General features: G+C 37.7%; 2 protein-coding genes across 2 annotated transcripts; one reads left to right on the top strand and one right to left on the bottom strand.

Moving 5' to 3' along the window:
- The first annotated feature begins 2869 nt into the window (after positions 1-2869).
- Positions 2870-8313, top strand: LOC133708017 (receptor-like protein 4). The gene is made up of 9 exons (XM_062133470.1): positions 2870-3079; positions 3167-4222; positions 4402-4552; positions 5240-5311; positions 5422-5490; positions 5731-5799; positions 6269-6346; positions 6662-6870; positions 7707-8313. The coding sequence occupies exons 1-9, from the start codon at positions 2998-3000 to the stop codon at positions 7820-7822; spliced, it is 1902 nt and encodes a 633-aa protein (XP_061989454.1). The 5' UTR covers positions 2870-2997; the 3' UTR covers positions 7823-8313.
- A 1800-nt stretch (positions 8314-10113) lies between these two features.
- On the bottom strand, positions 10114-11636 carry LOC133708018 (shewanella-like protein phosphatase 2). Its single transcript, XM_062133471.1, has one exon. It carries the CDS (start codon positions 11503-11505, stop codon positions 10324-10326), a length of 1182 nt encoding a protein of 393 aa, XP_061989455.1. The 5' UTR covers positions 11506-11636; the 3' UTR covers positions 10114-10323.
- Positions 11637-24637: the final 13001 nt, after the last annotated feature.

Genomic DNA, 24637 nt, shown 5'->3' on the forward strand with positions numbered 1-24637 from the left:
TTCATCCAATCGGATCTCGACCTCAGATCAGCCAAGCAAACACACCTACCGTCCTCGACATCAACCATCGGGATCTCTGTCCAAGACGGCACTCCAAGCGCCAAAGCGAAAGCAACTGAAAGAAAAGAGACAATTAGCCACGAGGCTAGCAATGGTCATGACCATCGAGGTTTGGAAATTTGGATATTTTGTCAAAGGAGGGAGGCCAACGATAAACCCTAGTAGAGCGCTAGGTCAGAGATCAATGATTCTAAATAAGTTTAGTATTGTGATTTACATTAGTTAGAATAGGCACTTCTCTCTAGTTGAATGTTGGTTGACGTCTAAGATTCAAATATCACCTTCTCCCGTGAATATTTTATTACACAAAAACATAAATATCTCAGAGTAATTATATTATTTGTCTCTGTATTCGGGGGATCATTATTGAAAAAATTAATTAATTTACATCTAAGTAGCTAACAGACATAATAGTGACATACATGTCGTTAGATTTATAATAAAAGAGGTAGATAAAAACAATTAAATGTCACGGGTGAGAATTGAACAAGAACCCGAAACCCTACAAAGCCTCCAACCAAAACGTACAAGTGTATTAAGGATTATTAATGGAATAATTAGTGTCAATTAAACACTAATAATCAAGTGGCAATATTCACTGCATATCAGACTGGTTGCGAAGGTTTAAAGTTTAATTAGTACCACACGAATCTAATCTGTTGAAAGCGGAATCGCATGGTAGCTACTAGCTAGCAATTTACATCGCATCGAATCTAGTCGAGTCAGGAAGCCTCATTGGCATCGTATCTTATAGTATTGAATCAGGAGGCCTCATTGGTATGGCTTAGTGGATGCATGTGACTGAACTAGTATGTACGTAGTGAATTTAGTTTTCAAGAAAGGTAATTAAGTCGAAGATGTTCTTGTTAATTTTGGGTGTTCTTCTCATTTGGGGTTTTGACGTCTTCGGGGTACATGGTATAACTGTTTACATCAAATAGCTCAAATGAAATTTTGCTCTTCACCTATTTTCAAGACAGGTAATTAAGTTGCTGAGGCTCTTGCTAATTTTAGGTGTTCCTCTAATGATCTGGTTTTGTGGTACCACCAATCCCCTTTTATTTTTAGTTTATGTAGTATTATTTCAATGTTGCATTCGTTATATGTTGTTGTTTGTAAGAGGTTTGGTTTGGCCCTGATTGTTGTATCACTACGTATTTTTGTTGAATAAATTTCTATGTAGAGGTTCGTCAAAATAAGTCTATATTGAAAAACCGAGTGATCAATTTAAGAGCGAAATAATAACCCAATAATGGAGGAGATGGAATGAAAAGGTTATCAATCATCAAGAAGACAGGAACAAAAAGCTGATGCCCTATTTGGTTGGACATAACTTATGAGGTGAAATTGCCAAACAATAAATTTTGAAGGGAAACTAGACATTAACTTTTAAATATACTAGTTGAGTTAGGAGCCCTCATTGGCATCTAGTGGGTGCATGTCGATGAGCTAGAGTGGATTATATGAATTTGAACACCTTGTAGCATTGGCCCGTGCTTATACAACTAATGAACATTGAGTACGTGTATTGTTGGATCAACGCCATATAATGATCTAATGATGGAGGAGTGGCACTGATAAAAGGTATGGATAAGTGATTTGTGATTAGATGTCATATGCAATTTAGTCAATCAAGAACAAGAGTTAATGTCACATATGTCGGCCAACATTTAGTGTAGGGGTGGGTTCAGTTCGGTTTTTAATTTAAGTTCGGTTTTTAATTGAATCGATCAGATTCATCTCAGTTCGGTTCAAAATTCTTTATTTTTTATTTTTTTTTAACTAAATTTTAACCGTTCAAATTTTCTAGAGGAATTAGACTACTCTGATTTTTGGATTGAAAAAATAAAGAATAATAGAACCCCAAAGGTATTTTGTTTTAGTGTTATAATTTCTATTGAAGACATTTTAAATACTGTATCAATATTGATCATCGCATTCGATATTTGTAATCACCTCAAAAATTAATTCTGTGCATCACTCGAATATAGTTTTCCAAATTGGCAAATTCCATGTAAGAAAGGGACACCGATGTAAGCTTTGAGAAAGCCGCCAAACCCAATCCCCAAATGATGTGCCTGCGTAAGCATGACGCGCCCCTTCTGACCGTCCTCCCTGCCTCCCTCATTCTCTGGCGGGGAACGAGATTCTCCGGTTCACATTCTGTACTTGTAGCTCACGTGACCCCTTGCTTTTAAGTCACGGACGTCATTTTCAATTTTTATTTTTTCCACTCATGGTCACCCACTAACTAACCAAATCAATTACATTTATTATTTTCCCGTTTATTTATTCACATTGATTCGTTATCACCCAACTTAAAGGAAAGCAATTTCTGAATATAGGAATATGGGAAGCTTCTGGGATAGCGTCAACAATTTGAACCAACGGTGCAAAAAAAATAAAATAATAAATAAAAAATTTTAATTTTTTTTTTAAAATCTAGTTAGGCCTTTAGAGCAAGTTTACCCGTGGGGTCACCAGATCACCTACTACTCACTGCTTTTTATGTATATTTTCACCCTCTGGGTCACGAGCACAGTGTATTTCGTGACCCAGAGAATGGAAATAAACACACAAAAGAAGTGAATAGTAGGTGACCTGGTAACCTAACGGGTGAACTTGCTTTTAAATTAGACGAATGCAATTTAAATATTTAAAAAGATTTAATGTTCGATCACCAGCTTGTGAAAAACACCTCTGTGTGAGAAATTTATCCAAATCAAGTTCTGACTTGAAATTGTAGAACACTCTGACACTACATTTGTTAAAAAAAAAAAAAAACGTCCAAATCTGACCCAGCATTTACTCTCCCCTCCAACTCATTCGTCTCCCTCCTCCCCGCTAATCTCGCCTTTTTCTCTTTCTTTTCTTTCTTTCCTTCATGAATATTGAGGTCTCAACCAGTCGTGTCCTAACCCAGACACCCCCACCCAAATGTCGCTCCCCATTTTCTTCTTCTCCTTCTTCTTCTTCTTCCTCTTGCTCTTCGTCTCAGCGCATTCTTATCCCTACTACGGTAACTAATTTTCACTCACGGTGTCTTCATCCATAACTGACTGTTGTTTTTTTTACTGACTCTGTAACTGTCTCACCACCACTGCAGGGCTCTCGTACAACATAGACTGCGGCAGCCCCACCGACTCCACCGACCCCTTCAACACCACGTGGCTCTCCGACCGCTTCTTCACCGGCGGCGCCACCTCCGTCGTCTCCGAGCCCCTCCAGTTCCGCCACCCCCAGGAGAAGACCCTCCGCTTCTTCCCCCTCGCCTCCGGCAAGAAGAACTGCTACGTCGTTCCCAACTTGCCCTCCGGCAGGTACTACGTCCGCACATTCACCGTCTACGACAACTACGACGGCAAGTCCCACTCGCCGTCGTTTGATGCTTCCGTCGAGGGCACTTTGGTCTTCAGCTGGCGCTCGCCGTGGCCGGAGGACCTCCCCCGCACCGGAGCTTACTCCGATCTCTTCGTTTTCATCACCGACGGCGAAGCCGATATCTGCTTCTACAGTATCGCCACTGACTCGCCGGTCATCGGATCGCTCCAGATCATTCAGGTCGATCCGGCGTCGTACGACGCCGGTTTCGACGACGGCCGGAAGTATATTCTCGTCAATTACGGCCGGTTGAGCTGCGGCTCCGGTCAGTGGGGTCCAGGATTCAGCAATGACACTGACCAGTTCAGCCGGTCGTGGCAATCGGACGCTCCATTCCGAGCCGTCGACTCCGGATCCCCGGCCCGAACCATTACCACTACGAATTCAATTTCCCACACCGGAGATGGCCCCAATTATTTTCCGATGAAACTATACCAGTCGGCGACTGTGGCCGACGGCAAGGGAATCTTGACGTACAATTTGGATGTGGACGCCAAGCTGGATTACTTGCTGTGGTTTCATTTCGCTGAGATTGATCCGAAGATGAACAAAGTGGGGGACAGAGTGTTTGATATATTGATCAATGACGAGAATGTGACTCGGATTGACGTTTACAAGGAGGTGGGGAGTTTCAGGGCGTATACATGGCATTATACTGTTAAGAATTTGAGCAGTACGCATTTGACTGTGAAGCTTGAGGCTGTGGCTGGTGTGCCGATGATCAGTGGGCTCGAAAACTACGCCATGGTTCCGGCAGATGTTGCCACGCTTCCGGAACAAGGTAATGTGTCAATTTATAGCTTATTGATTGAGATTTGAGAATGAAAGCATTGTAGGATAGCCATGCTCTAAGTTATAGTTGGTTATTTTTTTCATGAGAAGTATTGTTGACTTGTTGATTGACAATGAATGACATTTTGTCATGGTGAGGCTTACTGATTTGGGGCTTATTGTTTCCAGTTGCTGCTATGAGAGCATTGAAGGAATCGCTGCGTGTTCCTGATAGGATGGGCTGGAATGGCGATCCTTGTGCTCCTACTAACTGGGATGCTTGGGAGGGTGTTACATGCCATCTCAATAAGAATGAAACTGCTCTCGTGATTTCTCAAATGTAAGATTTGGTTTTCTTTCCTAGTTCCTACAATACATCTGCTTGTGTGCTTTTATAAAAAAATAAAAAAATACCATCTGATACAATTCTACGTATCCGCCTGAGTTCTTGAATGTAAGTTTGGCAAACCCCTCGTACCAATCACTTATACTCTCCAGTGTTTGTGATTGCGAGAATTTTCTGAAACTGTAGTGGTTTTTTATATTGATTTTGCAGTTTTGGCCTTGTACCCATTAGTTAATTACCAATTTCACAAGTTTGGCAAACCCCTTGTAGTACCAATCACGTATACTCTCCAGTGTTTGTGATTGCGATAATTTTCTGAAACTATGGTGGTCTTTTATATTGATTTTGTAGTTTTGGCCTTGTACCCATTAGTTAGTTACTCGGACAACTATATTAGCCCAGTAGTCGACCACTTCTTTTAGCAATACTCGTACAATCCTCCCCTCAACATTTGAGAGCTTTAATGTCAGTTTTTGGATGCATTATCTAGTGTTCAATTAATTGTATAATGTATTCCAGTGATCTTGGAAGCCAAGGCTGGAAAGGGTTTATTAGCCCAGTAGTCGACCACTTCTTTTAGCACTACTCGTGTACATAATCCTCCCCTCAACATTTGAGAGCTTTAATGTCAGTTTTTGGATGCATTATCTACTGTTCAATTAATTGTATCATGAATTCCAGTGATCTTGGAAGCCAAGGCTTGAAAGGGTTTATTAGCGACCAGATCAACCTATTGTCGGACTTGCTAAGCTTGTAAGTATCGACTACAAAATTTATATGTAGTTTCTGTTCTCTGTATATTCAAGTGTTTCAGAGTAAAGTTAATTTGGTTTGTCTTTTTCTTTGGAAACAAATAATCACAGGAACTTAAGTTCTAATATATTGGAGGGCACAATACCATCTGGGCTGGGCCAAAAATCTCTCCAAAGGCTGTAAGTCCATCTTACTTAACCAAAACAGTTGGGTTAAACTATCAATATTTTTTTTTATCTTTAGTTGTGTTATTTCCACCCTTTTCTTTCCCCTCCAAACTTGTTATTCTAAGTTGAGCAGAGCTGTAGCGCAACTGTGAACTTCAGATGTTGACCTATATTAAATTTTTTGTTTTCTTCCTTCTGGTTGGTTTCATGACTTAATTCTATTACTTAGTTTCTGTATATTCCTTTTTGTAGGGATCTGTCAGACAATCAGTTTACTGGTTCTATACCAGAGAGCTTAACTTCTTCAAATCTCCAGCTTGTGTAAGTGATGTGCCTCAAATCTGTATTGTGGATTTTCTTGGCATGTATTTTATATCTTTTGTCGTAGACTGGGGCTCTGTCGCGTTCTATTTTTACTGTTTGGCATGCATTCCACATTATTTGACATTTCATAACTGTGCAAACCCCTTTTCATTTGAGCTTCCCATGTTATAATTAAGAGGTTGTAGGTTTAGTAAAAATCTAATCATATGATTCATTATACCAAAAAGTAAAGATAAATTTTACACGCTGTAGTATTTTCTATCCATCTTGTCACATTGCTACTGTTCTCCAAAAGTTTCTACTTGTTAAGCTAATTGTCTAGCATCCACATACAAAGTAGGCTCACTGTCTTTCTTCCCCGAACTTTCTGCATAAAGACAGTAAATAGTGTGAAGGAAACTCTGTGGATTGTCCTTCTGCTTTCCTGGTGGTTTGTTGGTTTATTGTTAATTTTATGTGTTATCAGGTTATTGAACAACAACTTATTGGAAGGCCGAGTGCCAGAGCAGCTATATTCAATTGGAGTGCACGGTGGTGCTATTGAGTATGTCATAATTCAATTTGATCTTCTTCATTGCACCATTTTATTTTAATCTTGATAAAGCTGTTGGTTCTCACTTGGTTGTATGGTTGATGTTCTCTATGGCTGGCCAGAAGGGGCCAGATCCCACCCTCTCTGGCCTTGCGAGGCCAACTTTGTAGGAGATGAACACCACACCTCTTCATTAAAAGAGGATTGGTGTGACCACTGGGCAACAACCCTTGGACTAGGAGTTACAAGATGATTGCTTGTCTTCTGTTTGTGTTTGCTAGAGTTGTATATCTTGTTAACCACTGAATTACTCTTTCTCTTTGGCAGCCTCTATGGGAACAAAGGTTTGTGTGGTGTTCCGCCTTTGCCTGATTGTCCTTTATTTTGGGAAAATGGAGGCTTATCTACGAAGGGCAAAATTGCAATAGGCATATCTTGTGGTGTTATTTTCTGTTTGATGCTGTTGTTGCTGTACATAATCTGCGTCCGACGGCGTAGGAATGATTACGACTTCGGCTTTCCTCATGACTTAATACGTAAGTATGATTTGCAGTGAGCGAAAATTTGCCTATAAACTTATTTTCTTGTTGATCATATCTGTATGTTTCTTTTTGGGATAGAAACTTTCTCAAGTTATATTTTCTCTTTCATGCTTTTTCCCGTCTTTTTCTATTTCTTTGTTTCTTGTAAGTTGAGAATCTATTACTTGCTTTTGATCACTTATTAGATAAGAATTGCAAGCAGATTTGCCTATTTTCTCTCTCAATATGTCTCATAGATGCATATATCTGCATATTTTTGCCTATTTGCTTATTTACAACTCAAAATAGCCACCATAGCAGCCTGATCAGTTTGGTTGAATTCTTGTGAACTCTGTGCAAATTTTTTTTTTTTTTTTTTATGTGGATTATCATTTCTTGTTGGATGATCTAGTTGTAACAGACCTTAACTTGTCACTACTCACTAGTTAATTAGTTTCTCTAGACTAAATCATACATCTGCAGTTTCAAACTAAACAGAAACAGCCATCCCTTGCCTAATCCTTGTAATAAGTTTTTACAAATTCCTGTATGAATTGTTGAAATGTGAGTTTATGAGCCTGTTCAGTTTGGTTGAACTCTTTCCCAATGTCCTCATTTCCAAAAGGAAGTTATTTATGGGGATAATCAATTTTTCTTCAATTATCTAGCTGTTATGGACTTCAACTCATATCAGTTAGCTTATTAGAGAAGTGAGCTAATCAGATAGTTGTCATGTGTATATGTAATCTTAGGCATTTTTGTCTAATTAGATGGATATTATGTACATTTTTCTATATTCTTCAAATGACGGAACTTCTTTTGCTTTTGAAAAAAAATGGTTCTTGTTGCAGCACTTGGTGCCAAGACAAACAGGTATCATAGACAGAAGTCCATAGCTGTTCTTGAAATGGAGAGCCAACATGCCAAGGCTGATCTACAGCCTTTACAAACTCCCCGAGGGAAGTGATCGATAATCAGACAATGTTAGCCTCATTCCACTTACCAAGAAGACATACAATGACGAGCTTGATTGTGTCTGTACAAATTTCTCAATCAAGATAAACGACGGCAACTTCTGCTCCTGAACTTGTTGGACTCATGGTTTTTGCATTTTCTAACGAGGTCCTCTGAAGCCAGTAGTCTGCACGAGACAATGCTACTGATTTTTTTTTTTTTACTGACAAAAGAAATGCACAAGGCCCCAGACATATTATACCAACAGTTTGCAGGCTTGGATGCATATACTGATGTAAATTTATAGTTGAATGCATGGACTGCAACATACCAGCATTGTTTCAATGAATCCTTAGATTTTTCCCCCCACATTATTCATTAGCTCAATCTCGGATTAGTATTTGCCTGAAATATGTCTTTTTGTAGTGGATTTTTTGGCTTGTTATAAACTTCTTTTTTTTAGAATATATTTGTGAAGAATGTTATTTGTTTTCTTTTCTACCATTACTGTGCTACTTTTATTACTGATATGCAATGCAATGACATGGTTAATTTTCTTTTGGTAAATGAATGATGCTATTAACCCCGGGTGCTGTGGCGGCAAAGCTCCAAGTGCAAAATACAACTAGGTCCACAGAGACCATCTAAATACTAACAGAGGCAGCCTGTACATGCAAAGTAGACCCAATCTAACAAAAACTATCCAGCAATGCAAAGCAATCAACCAAGGGGAGATATTCCAATCGACTGCAATGAAAGCATTGGTGATCGAAGGCTTGAAACCGATAGAGAAAATTCAATCCGTTTTAATGGGTTTTTTCTTTTGCGAAAACTAGGGATTATAAGAACCATCTCCAACATGAATACATCATGGTGAAAAATACCAGTTGATTTTGTGACTTGATGACAATACATGTCAGTACCATCTCGGTTGGGATATATCTGGTAGAAAGAACTAAATTGCACTGTAACTAGAACTTAATCTTCTGAAGCCGATTGCAGGCTACATAACAAAACACAGAAAGCAGAAAAATCTGATCCATACCAAACAGAAGTCGCTATTTCTTGTCCCTAAGAAATCCATCCTTCAAAAAAAAGAAATTCATCCATTTCTTTTCTACCATACCGGCCAAAAAGAAGCCCTGCACTTCTCCAATGTGATAGAGAGCTTACTAACTCCCATCACCCAAACATAAATCATCAGCAAAGACTAGCAGCAGTACCAAATTCAAAGCATATGGCTTCTTCTTGAAGCAAATCCAATGTATTTATCCAAAATAAAAAATTGAACTTTTGATGGAACCAAGATATCCAATAAACCTATTAGGTTCAAAGATGCGATGTTTAGGATTATCCAGCACAGATGGAAAATACAGGAAGACACTAATTTTAATATCCCTGACACCAAAGAACTAAAATCAGCAAGATCCCTCTCACTAAAGTTCATTCTGAAAGTGAGATTCCACATAAAACCTGGAATAATTAGGAGGCTAAGGAAGACTAAGCACGATGATCCAAAGACGTAAAAGCTAGAAAACAGTAACTGAAAGGATGACCCCACAAGGCCACAAGCCAATTATCTTCCCAAGAGTTAAAATCAGATAGCCTGGAGATATATATGGGTTTCTACAAGCAACCTGGGAATCCCACCTATTAAGATGGCATCCCATACTTGCTATGGGTGACAGTAGCTGCTTATTGAGTTGAAAACATGACCAAAGCTCTTCCTTTGAAGTCCAAAAAATCCAGAGAACATGTTCCTATCCCAAAAACAGGGATCAACATCACAGCCAAGCCACAGACTCATGGTTTTGAAACCTTGCCTCTTTGCTTCCCATCAAAATACATTGGCATGTCACTAATACCTAAACTGCGTAATTATAGAATGGTATAAATGGACGATAATAGAAAAACAATTTCAATGCAGCCCGGTCTTTCTTAAAATTCCAAATTCTCTCGATGCTGAATCCTTTATATATGGTTACTTGACCTCACTCTCATTAGTCAATATACACTCCACTCTGTAGGCATCAGACCCTAAAGCACATGTCCCCCTCTGACCAACAGCAAATAGTTACAAGACACTAGTGAACAGAATTATCATGATGACAGTAATTCTGCAATAATTACCGTTCTCAAATTATATAACCATAAGAATCATTATGGCAGTGAATCCTAATGATACAATGCCTAATCATCCAGCAGGTATCCTTGGTCAGTTTAAGACAAATGACTAGTAAGTATATTTATTACAAGCTAGAGTCAGATGAAGAAATTTAACAAACAACAAGAACACACTAAAAAGATGAAACAAGACTTGTATACCAATGATAAGAATAAGTTGCAAAACACATAATCTGAGGAAAGTGAAGGTAGTAAAATGTTCAATGCTCACCCATGAAAGTGAAAGTACTGATGTTTCATCCAATTCTGGTTTGAATGGTTGATAAACAATTATTTACTCTTGAACTGAATTCACTAGACTAACATGGTTAAGGATAACTACCCTTGTAGTCAAGCCTTCACCTGCACTTGTCTTGGTCCCTGCTCCAAAAATCCAACCCCTTCCCTACTCCCAGCTTGGGCAGGAGATTTGTACTTGTTCTGGTACAACGGATTCGACGTCAGTATCCTCAAACCCGAATTCCCATTGATCTCCAACACTTCAGGCAGGCCATCACCACAGCCCTTGGACATCCCCACGTCAATCCGAATAGCTCTCTCGTCGCAAGCGCCATTAATCCCAAACTGTTGAATGGTATGGCCCATGATCATCCTCTTAGCACCAGGAATAGTCTCCAGCACATGTTGCAGTGCCGAACAATCACACCTGTCCGCAAATTCATCAGAAAACTTCCTCAACCAAACCACAGAGTTGCCCCCACGGCAATACTCGGGTGCCAATCTCCCCTTCACCCCACGAACCCACTCCCTCACCTCCTCATTCATCCTCTCCAGACCATAGGAAACATGGTTGGCCAAAAGGCCGCCGTGCACGAAAACCGAGTCCCCGACAACCAACACAGTGACATTCTTGGACAAGAACCGAGCGGTGATGGGACCATCAGGCCTCAAGGCGGCGATCCTGGCCCTAAAACCTTCCGTGAACTCTTTCTTGACATTTTGGAAACCCCCCAAAGGCGGCGGCAGCCCCTCAAATGGGTCTTTAGGGTTTTCCAACCCTTTACAGAGGGCTTTCATTCTGTTCCCAACTCGGTACCAATGAGCCCAATTCAGAAACTCATCCAAACCCTCTCTGGTCACGTACCTGAAATCTCCCTCCACGTTCATAATCTCGTGGTTGCCGTGCATGGTGATCAAGGTGCCGCCGCATCTGGCGGCTTCCCGTCTCAGCTTCTCGAGGAAATACAGGATTTTGATCTCGTCGCCGCCGCGGTCGAGCACGTCGCCGACCTGGACGACGGTGGCGGAGCCTCCGACCCATTTGTCGGACTGGTCGATCAGATTGGCGAGGCGCAGTGATTGCTTGGTCTTGTCGAGGTCGCCGTGGACATCGCCGATCGCGATCAGACGGTCCTGCGGTGGGTAGAAGGTTTGCAAGGGAATATTGGGTAAGAGGAAATGTCCACTGACCGTGAAGTCGACCAAGGTGTCGACGAAAGAGGTGAGGAGAGATGGAACGTCTTTGCATGACTCTGATGATGCTGAGCTCTTCTTCGCTTTCAGCTCTGCCATTCTCTCTGCAAATCTGTCTTTGTGTGAAGAAGGGCTGCACCAGTTTCAATTTTAATGGGTTGGGTTGCTTTTGAAGTTTGAACAGGAGGAGGAAAATTGAGACTCGATTATTTCATTGATCAAGTCAATTGTTTTTTTTTTTTGATACGAGGTACAACCCGACCCTAAACCCTGGACTGTCACTGTCACTGTCCTGCTTTCCGCGTGGTTCATTGGTTTATTGTTAATTGTATGTGTTAATGTGAACAACAACTTATTGGAAGGCCGAGTGGCAGAGCGGCTATATTCCATTGGAGTGCTAAAATTGTATTTGTTTTAATCTTGATAAAGCAAGCTGTGGGTTGTCGCTACTTGGTTGTATGCATGGTTGATGTTCTGTATGACTGGCCAAACCCTCACCTAATTCTCTGGCTTTGGGAGGTCAACATGAACATGCACCACGTATGTACACCGGCCTCTTCGTTAAAAGAGGACTGATCGAGCTGCAACCCTAGCTTGGTCTAGGAGTACTTACAAGATGAATGTATGTCTTTCCCTTGCTAGAGTTGTATATCTTGTTTAACCATTGAACTGCTCTTTCTTTTTCGACATCCCCTATGGGGGAACAAAGGTTTGGGTGGTGATGTTCCATATATCTTTGCCTGATTGTCCTAATTTGTTTTGGAAAAATGGAGGCTTATCTACCAAGGGAAAAATTGCAGTAGGCATATCTTGTGATGTTATCTTCTGTTTGATGTTGTTGGCATGCATGGTGCTGTACATAATCTATGTCCGAAGGCGTAGGAATGATTAGGACCTCGGCTTAATTTCCTCATGACTTAATGCGTTAGTATGATTTTGCTCACTGCAAAAATTTGCCAATAAACTTATTTTATTATTGATCATATCTGTATATTTCTTTTCGGAATAAAAACATATTTCCTCTTTCAAGCTTTTTCTTGTCTCTTTCAATTTACCATTACTGGCCAATTTCTTGTAAGTTGACAATCTATCATTTTCTTTTGGTCACTTATTAGACAAGAATTGCAATTGCAAGCAGATTGAAGACAAACAAACAGCTTTTCACTGGCTGCTATATATTTTCCCTCTCAAGATGTCTCATAGATGCACATATATCCAGTCATTTTGCTTATTTGCCTATTCACAACTCAATATAGCGGCCTGATCAGTTTGGTTAAATTCTTGTCAACTGTGTGCAATTATATTGTTTGATGTGGATTATCAATTTTTGTTGGATCATCTAGTTGTAATGAATGTTAACTTGTCACTAGTTACGATTCTAGTTTTAATTTGTAGACTTCTTCATACATCTGCAGTTTCAAACTAAACAGAAACAGCTTTTATGTAACGGGAATGAGTTTTTACAAGTTCCTGGATGAATCATTGAAATGTGAATTTATGAGCCTGTTCAGTTTGGTTGAACTCTTTTCCAATGTCCTCCTCATTTCCAAAAAGAGATCGTTTATGGGGATAACCAATTTTTCTTCAATTATCTAGTATGGACTTTTAATCCATATCATTCAGCTTATTAGAGAAGCCAGCTAATCAGATTGTTGTCAAGTTTATAGGTAATGCTAGGCATTTTTGTCTAATTAGAACATGCATCAATTGACGGATCGATCTCTTCAATTATCTAGTATGGACTGCAACATACCAGCATTGTTTCAATGAATCCTTGTCCAAATTTTTTCCCCACATTATTCATTCAGTCAATCATGGATTAGTATTTACCTGAAATGTGTCTTTTTGTAGTCGATCTTTTGGCTTGTTATAAACATACCTTCTCCTGATTTCAGAATATATTTGTGAAGAATGCTTTTTCGTTTTCTTTTCTACCATTTTGGTATACTGTGCTACTGTTATATCCACTGGCAAGTTACTCCATTAAAACCGATATGCAATGAGCTATCTCCTAGCCTGGTTAATTTTCTTTTGGTAAATGAATGAATGAGCTAACCAAGGGGGCTGGGGCAAAGCCCAAACTGCAAATAGAAACAGAAGCAATTTGTAGAAACTAATCAAGTAACCAGCAATGCAAAACAATCATCAAAAGGGAGATTGCAATCGAAACCGAAGGCTTGAAACCGATAGAGCAAAGACGACCCTCGAACAGTATTCAAGACCAAACTGATAGTGACAATGGGGGGAGTTCACCTTTCCTCCATATGTAGCTATAGTAAGTGGAAGTAGTTTTCACTACTGGCCTCACGGATTACATCATGCTTCACTCACTCCAAACGATCTTGGCCTTTGACCAAAAAAGAACTACAAAAGAAAAAAGGGTCTAGGCCTAGGTAGATTAGGCTTGGGCCTATGGCCACCGACCCAATGAGCCTTAAGAATTTATGTATAGATATATACATATGACCACAGATTATGTTAAAAGACTTTCATAAAAAAGTATATTGTTGCTCAACGAATTATATGTTGGCAAAATCTCTAATAGTAAAAGATGAAAAGATCGACGTAAGCCTCCCGTGAAAAAATGATACATTTCTCCACAGTTTTCATCGGTTAAAATAAAAAGAAATTTGACACATCTTTAGCGTTATGGATTTATTTCGCCAAAAATTCCTAAATTCTTAGAATAAAGAACACACTCAAAGAAAAGATTATAGTAAATAGTATTGTAGAAACACACAACGGCCCGCCGGGCCGGGTCAGATTAATGTGGGAAGAAAATTAATTTGTGGACAAATATCTCTTTGCTTTTAACTTAGGGGAAGAAACATTAACTTTTTCTTTAGGGGAAGAAACATTGTTTTTTTCTTTTTCTTTTGCTTAACGTGATAGAATTTTTCACTTTTGTTTGTAAAAATTAGAGGAAACTTAGATTATCTCCCCATCATAATCCACAGTTTTATTGTATAGATGGTGACAGCTTAGATAGAAGATGAGTTCCCAAGGTGTGAGATTAATTAATTAGCTGCCATGTTAAATCCAATAATGCTAATTAGTTTGACAAAACTGCAAAAGTCAGTGGGTAGGAGCAGCACATAATACTATTTGTTTGAATCAGAAGAAAACCAGACCCGGTCGCTGTGAAACAATTAGGACTATTAACAATCCGATTTCCTTGTCCAACAAATTAATTAACCACATGATCTCATCTCTACAGCTCACCCTCCCTATCACGTTGCAAATTGCAGCGATATTTTACGATTTTTCAACAGCGATGATATTTTGAATGAAGGAATCTCTCATCGTTTCCCACATGACTTGTGACTAATTGTCAAAAACTAAATTAGTTAACTGCATAATAATCACCTGTGACCTCTGATTCTTTTGAATGAGATATCTCGATGATTAAACAATTAGGGTAACATAATCGCTCGCAGTTTGCAAATTAGGTCAAGATTAGTGACAGATTAATCGCACGTGTTGTCATGCATGAACCACCGTACCACTAGTCTCTTTTAGACTTTTAGTCTCTGTTTCTGGGGGTCTTGCTTCTGCTAATTCTGCAGAAGAATATGAATGATTCACCTTCATCTGAGCAACCACTTAAAATAGTATTAGAGATCGAATTTGTACATCTATAGTGATTAATTAACTTCTTAATTAAGCTTGATTTCAACACTGCATGTAATTTAATTCTCACCGCCTTCTGACTTTGTCAACTGGAATGATGAATCAAACCGAACAATGCCGAATTAATTACGTGGTTTACAAGTGAGAGTACAATAACATTGAGGCTTTGACTTTGGACTAGGGCAAAATGAGACATGGAAACCATAGTTGACCTTTTGCTTTAATACAAACTACAAAGTGTACTGATAAGACTCTGAGCCTCTGGATTTTAATAAGAGTTGGGGAGTGATATTTCCACATCCAACTACTATTCTGCAGAAGAATCAGACTCTCTGAATCGATCAGTACGCCCTTTTGATTTTTGACTATGAATTTGGACTTTTGATTCAGTAACATAAACAAACAAAAGTAAACGTACCTTGAGGAAAAATATGCACCACTAATCCAAAAGAAAATTAAGCAGGTTGCATGTAATGGATGTTGTTTCAATACTACTATATACCCAATTGTTATGAATGAGAGAAAATTCAATCCGTTTTAAACTTTTAATGGGTTGCGATTCATTCTCTGAAAACATACGCCATGAGCTTCTTGTTGGAGAATGGAAAATAAATCGGACTAATTTTTCAAGAGCAACTAGATTCAAACTACATAAACCATATTAAACTAGAGTTCCAATCCCCCTCTCCTTTTACCCGGCGAATAGGTTTGTTGCATTTCTTTATTTTATTTTTTTTTTTAATTTGTTCAGCTAAGAAGCAGTTAAACATAATGAACAAGTTTAAATTGACTATTAGTATTATTCAGTAATATATGAAGAATATATATTGAACCATATAGAATAAAAAAAACAAACCAACAGAGAATAACCAAGAATTTTATGTACCAATTAACAAGGTAAGAAAACACTACTAAAAAGCCTATACTATAATACCCCTGGTTTAATATAATATAATGCTACTCTTAGATTAGGTTTTACCTAATCTTACATGAAACCCATCACCACTTACATCACCCGCAGTTATTGACCCCTCAGATGCTCATAAGCCTCCTCTCCTCTAATTCTTTTATGATCAAAAGCTAATGTAACTTGCATGTTGACTATCAAAGCTAATATATATAGCTAATTAATCATGTATACAAAATTAAACTTCATACTCCAATGCCAGTTGTCACCATGCACATATCTCATTGAGTCATATCTGATCCAACTTCAATAAATAGTTGATTAGTCTCCTCTAATTAACGTGCTAATTGAATATGGACTCCTCCAATTAGTCTATGCTCATTACTAAAAGATGCTAAACTAAGAAATCACATAAATATTTTCGGTTGACTTGGTTGACCTCGTATTGTGCTATTTTCTGACGAACGATTATATTTTTTCACTAACATGACCTCAGCCACATAATTTGCCAAGTGTGAATTTCTCAATCTTATATAATTGGTAATAACAATATATCGGAAGGTGGCTAGTTGGCATTTGGCAAAGACATGGGGCAGGGGGATGACGTAGGTTTTGAGTGAGATAGATAAATGCTTATCTGCAACATAAGCAAACAAAACCACAAATCAATCTCATTGGGTCATTGCAAATTTGGTCCTATTTGGAAATGCTAGCCAACCACACCACCCAAGTGGCACATCCTAATTTGATTATTTTATATGCGTGCCATGTCGGCAACATCTATGAAGTTTTCTTAACACGGACAATTTGTCAATAACATGGAAATCTATTTTGCAATTCCTTTCTTCATTAACAACGTCAGAAGGACCCGCTATCTCTATTTAGTATCATTTTGGACTTGTGGTTCTAATTTTTCTGAAATTATGTTATATTTCTCGTCATGTAGAATATGTTGTTAAAGTTTTTACCAAATTACATAATGTGTTCCATAAGTAAAATGACGTCGGTTGAAAATAAAAATACAATTAGGGTCCATGTTTTCAAGTTTTGGATGGGAAATGTGAAGAAGCTTTTGAAGAGTCAAAGTAAACTATGTAACATGAAACAAATAACATTAATCAGTTGCACACCAAATAACTATTGAAGAGGAAAATTGAGAGCAGTAGACACTCAATTATTTCATTGATTAAGTCAAATTAATGAGACCCCATATATACTGCCTGGATTCAATTAGTGGGTCAAGATCAAAACACTTGATGTACACTCTATCTAGAAGGGGCAGAATATTAAACCCTAGTAGTGGTACTATTATAAAACCCAAGCTATTATTATTATTTTTTTTTTGACGATTAAACCCAAGCTATTAGAGAGACCCATTTGATGAAAATGTGGCTAAGCTAGCTAATGTGAACTCGAGCATAGTGGATCATGGCTAGCTAAGGGCAACAACCAATTGAAGTAAATAACACTGTTCCTTATCTACTCAATAAGTAATATATGGACCCCCTGATAAAGAAGACTTTGTGCTCTCAACCAATGGGAGGAGTTATGTGGCACACAGGGTCTTGTAGGACCAGTGGGAATTGGTTGGTATTGGTATTGTGGTCAATAAAAGCAACTTATATATAGACTTCTACTACTACTACTACTACTACTACTTTACATCTAGTGGCTCAACTAGTAGTGATGGATGGGGGAGATCATTATTGGTTGAGAGCTTCCAAACAATACCTGTTGCCCTAGTTGTATAATTTGGTTAAGATAATTTGGAACTCCCATCCAAAACAGAAAGAAAGAATCTTCCATGATTTGATGAACAACAATCACACTCTAAGGTCTAGACTTGTAAAGCTTACTTTGACCCATTCAATTTCTTTCTCTTTCATTAGTTTTTGAATTTATGCGCTGGACTTGTGCGTTGATTTCACCCATTGTTTGATTTTTTGGATCATCACTATTATTGTGACTGTGATACCAACCTCAATGATATTCCTCAATTCAAAAAGTTTGAAAAGTAATCCTTAATAATTTTGAAAATTATAGGTTCTAGAAAAAGAATGCATGCATATACATGTGCATGTTTATTGATAGCATGCATACAAGGTGTAATTCACACTTTGCGTGTTACATTTTTACATGAATATTGTCATGAAGAAGTTTACCATATATCATTCTATGAGCCTAGATGATTTCAAGGGTTTATAGATCTTGCTTCCATATGCTAGCTCTTACCAAAACCCAGGGATGTTCATGGACGAACTCGAGACACCATGCATTTGCCAAATCCTCTCACTCCAACTACTATATAAGCAACGGAAATCATTACCATTACTAGTCAAATTTATGATTTAGAACTTGCTGAGAAATGACCTTAAAACTACCTTTCTTAAACGCGAGAACCCTGGAGAAAAGTCTAATTATATATCCCACAAGTGACCCTACATTTCATTAACTTGTAAACCTTGAAAAAGATGACTAACTATTCACTAAGGTCTCATTTGGTTCACGGAAAAGAAAGTAATTCATTTGTCTTTCCCATGAGAAGGAAAATGAAATTTACCAACAACTTCCAATTCCGATGTTTGGTAACCTAAAGAAAGTTATCAGGAAAGTTGTTAAAAAGTTTATAAATAATGTAATAAAATAATATATTGTGTTTAATAAATGCAAAGAAATAACGGTGGAAAGTGATTCTTTTGAGATTTAGAATGAACCACTTTCCCACTTATTTTTCCTTCATTCAGTAAATGATTTCCTTTCATTTTGCATCCCAAACGCAGGAAATTAACAAGTTTCCTTTTCTGATGCTTCCTCTATGTGAACTAAACTTGGCCTAAGATTAATTAAAAAGATTGACGCATGATCGGGTAAGAAGTAGTAGAGTTGAGTGGGTGATACGATCACGTGGTTGGACCTGGAATGATGGTCCACATCAGTAGGAGAATCAAGCAACGGTCAAGGATATATATCATAATATTACTCGCTCATGTTCACGTTCTAATTAATATTTTCATAATTAACATGAAACTAATTTTAATTCTTTGCGTGTGAACAGAAGAAGAAGATGGAAGAAACAAGTTTTTTTTTTTTGGAAAGGAGATGGAAGAAACAAGTTGGAAGATAAGAAGCGAACAACTAAATAATGCAAATAATAGCGCGCTGTTGACGTGGCAGAAAATTCCACCCAACCTAATTATAGGGCTAATAGAATTTAAATTACCAGTTTGGTTCATGATAGTACTGGTTCTTTTTTGAAAAATGATAGTACTGTTTCTGTTTCTCACAATTAGGGCAAATTGCCATATAAAATAGACCACCAGTGGTCCAGCTGATCGAGATGAGCTGAGCTCATTCCACCGCGTGTGGCAACTGGTAGTGCACTTCACCTTGGTAAGGAATTACTTTTGAAGGTGTAGTTTGTCTGCTTATGATACCGACTTAATTGTTTGTATGTTCATATATAATATAATATCGTTTTTGTCTTTGAACATAGAACTTCACATAAAAGTTTGGCTTCATTTAGAAGAACCAACCTTTCGCTAGTTTTTCGTTCAAATTTTGCATGAAGATCTTAAAGTTTTTCAGCCATTGATCCCTATTGGTTTTAAGGGTATCGAATTTAGCATATTTCAAGATTAAGATGTGCATTTCGGTATAGCAACAACGTACCTTGATTTTTATTACGAGTTCAACTACAATTTTAAGAAATTCACGTAAGCAATTTGTCATCAAAACTTGACCAATCATAGAGACGAAAATAAGCTATAGGTTAATAGAAAGAATATGAGGATTTGCACTTATCCCGCTCATGCTTTTGATTGGAATGGGCATATCTTATCAAGAAGTCCTTTAACTTCTTTTGTTAAAGATGAAGATCCGAACGATTTATTGGATATTACGATGAGAGTTACTTTCTTTTGCATGTGAAGGTTGAACGTACGGATTTAATAAAACAGAATCAAACGCCTAAACCTTTCCTCATTAACATTATCACTTGAATTCAATAATCAACAACAATATCTATCTTGATGCCTTAAATATCCTATATTTGTACCACCTAATTGATATTTGATCACATGAATCTTTCCATGACCCAAAGAAATAGTTGATGATGACACAGATTCTTTTATCCATTTCCAACCTATCAAGACAAACATCTAATCACATTCCACAGTTTTCCTTTCCTATTTTTCCTTTTAAAGAGCTGCTACACATGATCAGATTCTAAAGAACATAAAGTTTGGCAAAGATACTCGAAAATTAAAATTAAAGTCAAGCTTGTAGGCGTTATAGTTCTAAAACAAAAATATCTTGCGAAATATATATATTCTTAAGCTTATCTTCGTTTTTATATATATTTTGGGAACAAATGAATAAACTAACATGCATGTATATATCTTCCCCTAAATTTAATTAATTAATTCTTTACGAGCATAGCATCCATATCAAAGATTCCCCCACATATTTGTATTTCGTCATCGCTAACGTTAAAATTTACTTTCTCTCTTTTTTATAAAGGGTTTGACATGGAACTTGTTGCAAGTGCGTTGGCGGGCGATGACGTGTCGTCGTCATTGAACCTCAGACAGAGCTGAATTAGAGGCTTATAAACTGCCACCATTAAACGTTGATATAGTACTCCTATTTAGATAATCGCAGAAGATGTGATTAGTCAGTTAATTACAAAACTCTTAGCAACAGATAACACTTTGCTTTGGCATGCTTTTCATATTACTAGGCGGCGAACTAGGCACTAACCCAATTCGGATTAGTGACATGTGAAATAATCTTCGTCGTCACCACCGCCCACTATTTATAGTAATTTTTGATTAATTAATCCCTAAACAGGATTATTTGAGATAAGGGTATGACTCACGGTTGACAAGAACGTGATTATTCTTTTAATCAATCTCTAATTTATTTATTAAGACGACGGTGAAAAAGTTAAAGCACCTGAGTTGTGTCTTTATTAATTTTTATTATACATATACACGATAGATCATGTTTTAAACTAAGGTGAAAATGATAGCTTAAGTTTATGCTAGCCACCTAAGAGATAATGGTTAGATAAACCATGGTTATTTCAAAAATGGGGAAAGGCCAATGAGAGAGCTATAAACCCTAAAACCCACTTCAAAGAATTTGTTAATCAAGATTTGATGATGATTAAAGTGAGGAATTATTTTGTGGATATATATACCTTTGTGTCGACAAATTAGGTTTTGGGGAGAGATTTAGACCAGTAAGAAGAGAGGTTGGTGAGGGGTCGAGCAAGTGATTCCAAAAAGATAACATTGTTAACCATAAACTTGATGGTCTAATAATTATAAGAACAGATCAAAGAAGGTATTACATAAAGTTGAAGATATGTGATGCACGTTTGTTACTATTTCTTTTTTGTACTTAGATTTATAATGCACTTTAATCGTTGGATTTGATAGGTCATGAGCAGGGCTGTCAATGGGTCGTGTCGAGTTGGGTTCATGTCGGGTCAAGGTATTTATCGTGTCGCTGGAGACAAACCCAAACCCATTTAATAATCGTGTCAAAAATTTAAACCCAAACCCAACCTATTTATTAAACGGGTTACCCGTTTCCAACCCGCTTAACCCATTTAATAAATAGGTCGTGTCGTGTTAGACAAAATGACTCATTTAAGGGTTAACAATGCGACCTATTTAACTAAAAAAATGCATAAATTGATTAAATTCACTAAAAACTCCACAAGACGAAAAATATAAATAATAATATATAATTCATAAATAATTAAATCCAATGATTATAAAGCAAAATATTTCAAATTGTCTAATCTTATAATCAAATACTCCCAACTTCCAAAATTTCAAGATGAAGTATAGCATAATTGAGTTATACGGGTTCACTTCGTGTTGGCGGGTTAACCCATTGCCGACCCATTTATTAAATGGTTCATGGCGGGTTGATCCACGGCTGACCCGCTTTTTAATCGTGCGGGTTCAACCCGCTTTATTTCGTGCGGGTTTCGAGTCGTGTTATCGGGTCGTGTCGGAATTGACAGCCCTAGTCATGACGTATATACAAACACAATACTAATGTGGCAATCCGATGAATGATAATATGACCTAATCGTTTTGCAGATTTAATTTGATTATATTTCTTTTAGCTAATATTAATGGACATACAAAATAAAGATTTGTGTGATTTGTTGTCCATTTACCTGTTCCAATAACTTGACCATACACAGTCAATGTAAATCTTAAGGTCAATTAACTTTCAAATATGCATTTTTAATTTTTAATACAATAAATATACTATTTATTAATCGTGTTACAAAGTTCGTTATTCTTATTTACCATTATTATTAGTGTAACAATTAGCTAATGACATCACATACCATGTGTCAGTCTCTCCTAATGGAGTCTACACCGTTTAGTATCGTTAGATGAAACAGTTGTCAAATCACACTACTAGTTGTTTCGAGTCTATAATTTCATAATTATAATGGCATCGGATCTTTTAAGATACACTTGGTACAAAATCACTAGTGCTTTAAAAAATATAAGTTACAATAAGGATAAAACTAAAAAACAAAGAGTAGGGCGAAACTAATTTTTTTTTTCTTTTCTTATTTTTTGAAAGAGGATCAAAGGATTTCACTCCTACTCTTATGGTGACTCGAACCCATGACTTCGTCATTAGGTAGTGGGTGGTATGGCGAAACTAATTAACCTCATCTTAGAGTGACATTGGTCATAATCATAACTTTATTATTTTATAATAAAAAATAACAAATACGATCAACAACCAACAATCGTTTCCGAAAAGGAAATTTTTTTTTGCCCCGCTTCCTAGCCTCTACTAGATATCTCTAGACAGTAGACTCTAGTACAAACAGATATTATTATAAGGTGATGCACCAAATAATTGAGTCCACCATGGCATATTCTATCATTTCTTGAGTTCCCACTTGTAAGGAGTGGCCTCAACACGAAGAAGAAAGATAGGGTTTCCGTATACGCTATACAAAAATACCGTACCCTACGTACGTCTCCGTTTTTCCGAAAATCAAATATATATAAAAAAACCCAAACGGCCAAACCCCTAAAATTAAATATCAATTAATCCTATATTACACGTAAACCCTAATCTCAAAACCACAAGTCTCCTTTACCCACCGTCTTCACCGCTCCTCGGTTTCTGTCTACTTGCATCCCCCGTGGGTCCCTCGAAGCAGACCGTGGACTCATCCGTACACAAAAACCCCAATAAATAAACAATACCAAGCCTTAAATATCCTAATTATTAGAGGACGAGTTCATCACCATCGGATTCCGCTGCTTCTGATCCAGCAATCTTAATCCGACGGCCGACGTCGCAGAACTGTGTGCATGAACTTGTAATAGAACAAGGTAAGGGCTATGGTGCCCACTTGGAGGGAGAAATGTCAATGTTGGTTGCAAATAATGGATCTCCTTTTTTTATTTTTCTTTTTTTTGGGGGCCTTATTTGGAGATACTAAGTAAGGTTGAACCTGGCCAATAGGACAAGGCAGGAGAGCTGGGAAGGACGAATGAGGTGAAGCCAGGTAAGTGGAGAGAAGAGGGGGGGGGGGGGGGGGGGGGGGGTTGGATTTCTTGTTGGACGAGCTTAATTTATCCATCTCTGAGGAAAAATTGAATTCCAATGCCTATCCAATAATTCCATGTCCATATCCATATCCATATCCATCCTCTCCATTTAACTTTAGCCCCCACAACCCATCCTAGTGGAACTAACCCCTTCCTGAGGTCTGTGTCTCAAATCCTCAGTGTTTATCTACTTCCTAACTGGTCTACTAAAGCATACACCAATCATAGACTCGCTCACATCGCAAAATATACTCCTTTGTTTCTATTTTTTGGTACACATACAAGCAAACAACATTGCGATTTAGAACTAATTAGAAATTTCAATAAATTTTTAGTTCCGAAGCTGTCTGAGAGCATTCATTTTTTAATCTTATGAGTTAATTTTATATTACGAAGTTTTCTTTGGATTCGCAAAATAATATCAAGATCGCTTATTTTTATATTTTGAAATACTATTGAATTTTTAATGCAAAACATGACTTTCTGATCTACATGTGTTTGTTGACGTTGTACTTAAATTTTAGAAAATTTTTAGAAAATGATAATAAATATTATTTTATAATGCTCCAGATCGAGTAACGAAACTCAGAAACCAAAAGCTCTTGAATTCGCTAATCTAACAATTCCCGACTTCAAATTTTCATACTCCGGAACACGGAGGTCTGGTTTGGTGATAATAGAAATATGAATGAGAGGAGATGGAGGCCATGCTGGAGGAAGCGACAAGTCAGCAGCAAAGTTTCAGGGGGGATGAACACAACAAAAACACGGTCCATACTCATGTGAACCCCATCATCAACTTGGGCGGGACCCAACCCACCATACACAACCCACAACCCACACATACTATGAGCCTAAAAGCTCCCAAATTACCACTAGTATTTCTATTTGATTTACCTTCTCAATTTCTCTCAGTAGCCATTGAGCGCAAGAACCCATGAACCTTCCTACCCCCTCAACATGCCCCCCAATCTCTGGGTTGACCCACCAGACCCACATCCCCATATCTGCACCTAAATTATTTTTATTCATTTTCCTAATTATTATTATTAAACCCCCCAAAACAAAAGCCAAATGAAAACCAAGG

Source organism: Rosa rugosa, chromosome 5, assembly GCF_958449725.1.
Source record: "Rosa rugosa chromosome 5, drRosRugo1.1, whole genome shotgun sequence".
Lineage (NCBI taxonomy): Eukaryota > Viridiplantae > Streptophyta > Magnoliopsida > Rosales > Rosaceae > Rosa > Rosa rugosa.

Bases quoted from the DNA above. Each gene is read 5' to 3' on its own strand.
- LOC133708017 (XM_062133470.1), top strand. From the start codon at position 2,998: ATGTCGCTCCCCATTTTCTTCTTCTCCTTCTTCTTCTTCTTCCTCTTG. The intron at 4,223-4,401 runs GTAATGTGTCAA...TATTGTTTCCAG, and splicing joins TGCCACGCTTCCGGAACAAG to TTGCTGCTATGAGAGCATTG. The intron at 5,491-5,730 runs GTAAGTCCATCT...TCCTTTTTGTAG, and splicing joins CAAAAATCTCTCCAAAGGCT to GGATCTGTCAGACAATCAGT.
- LOC133708018 (XM_062133471.1), bottom strand. From the start codon at position 11,505: ATGGCAGAGCTGAAAGCGAAGAAGAGCTCAGCATCATCAGAGTCATGC.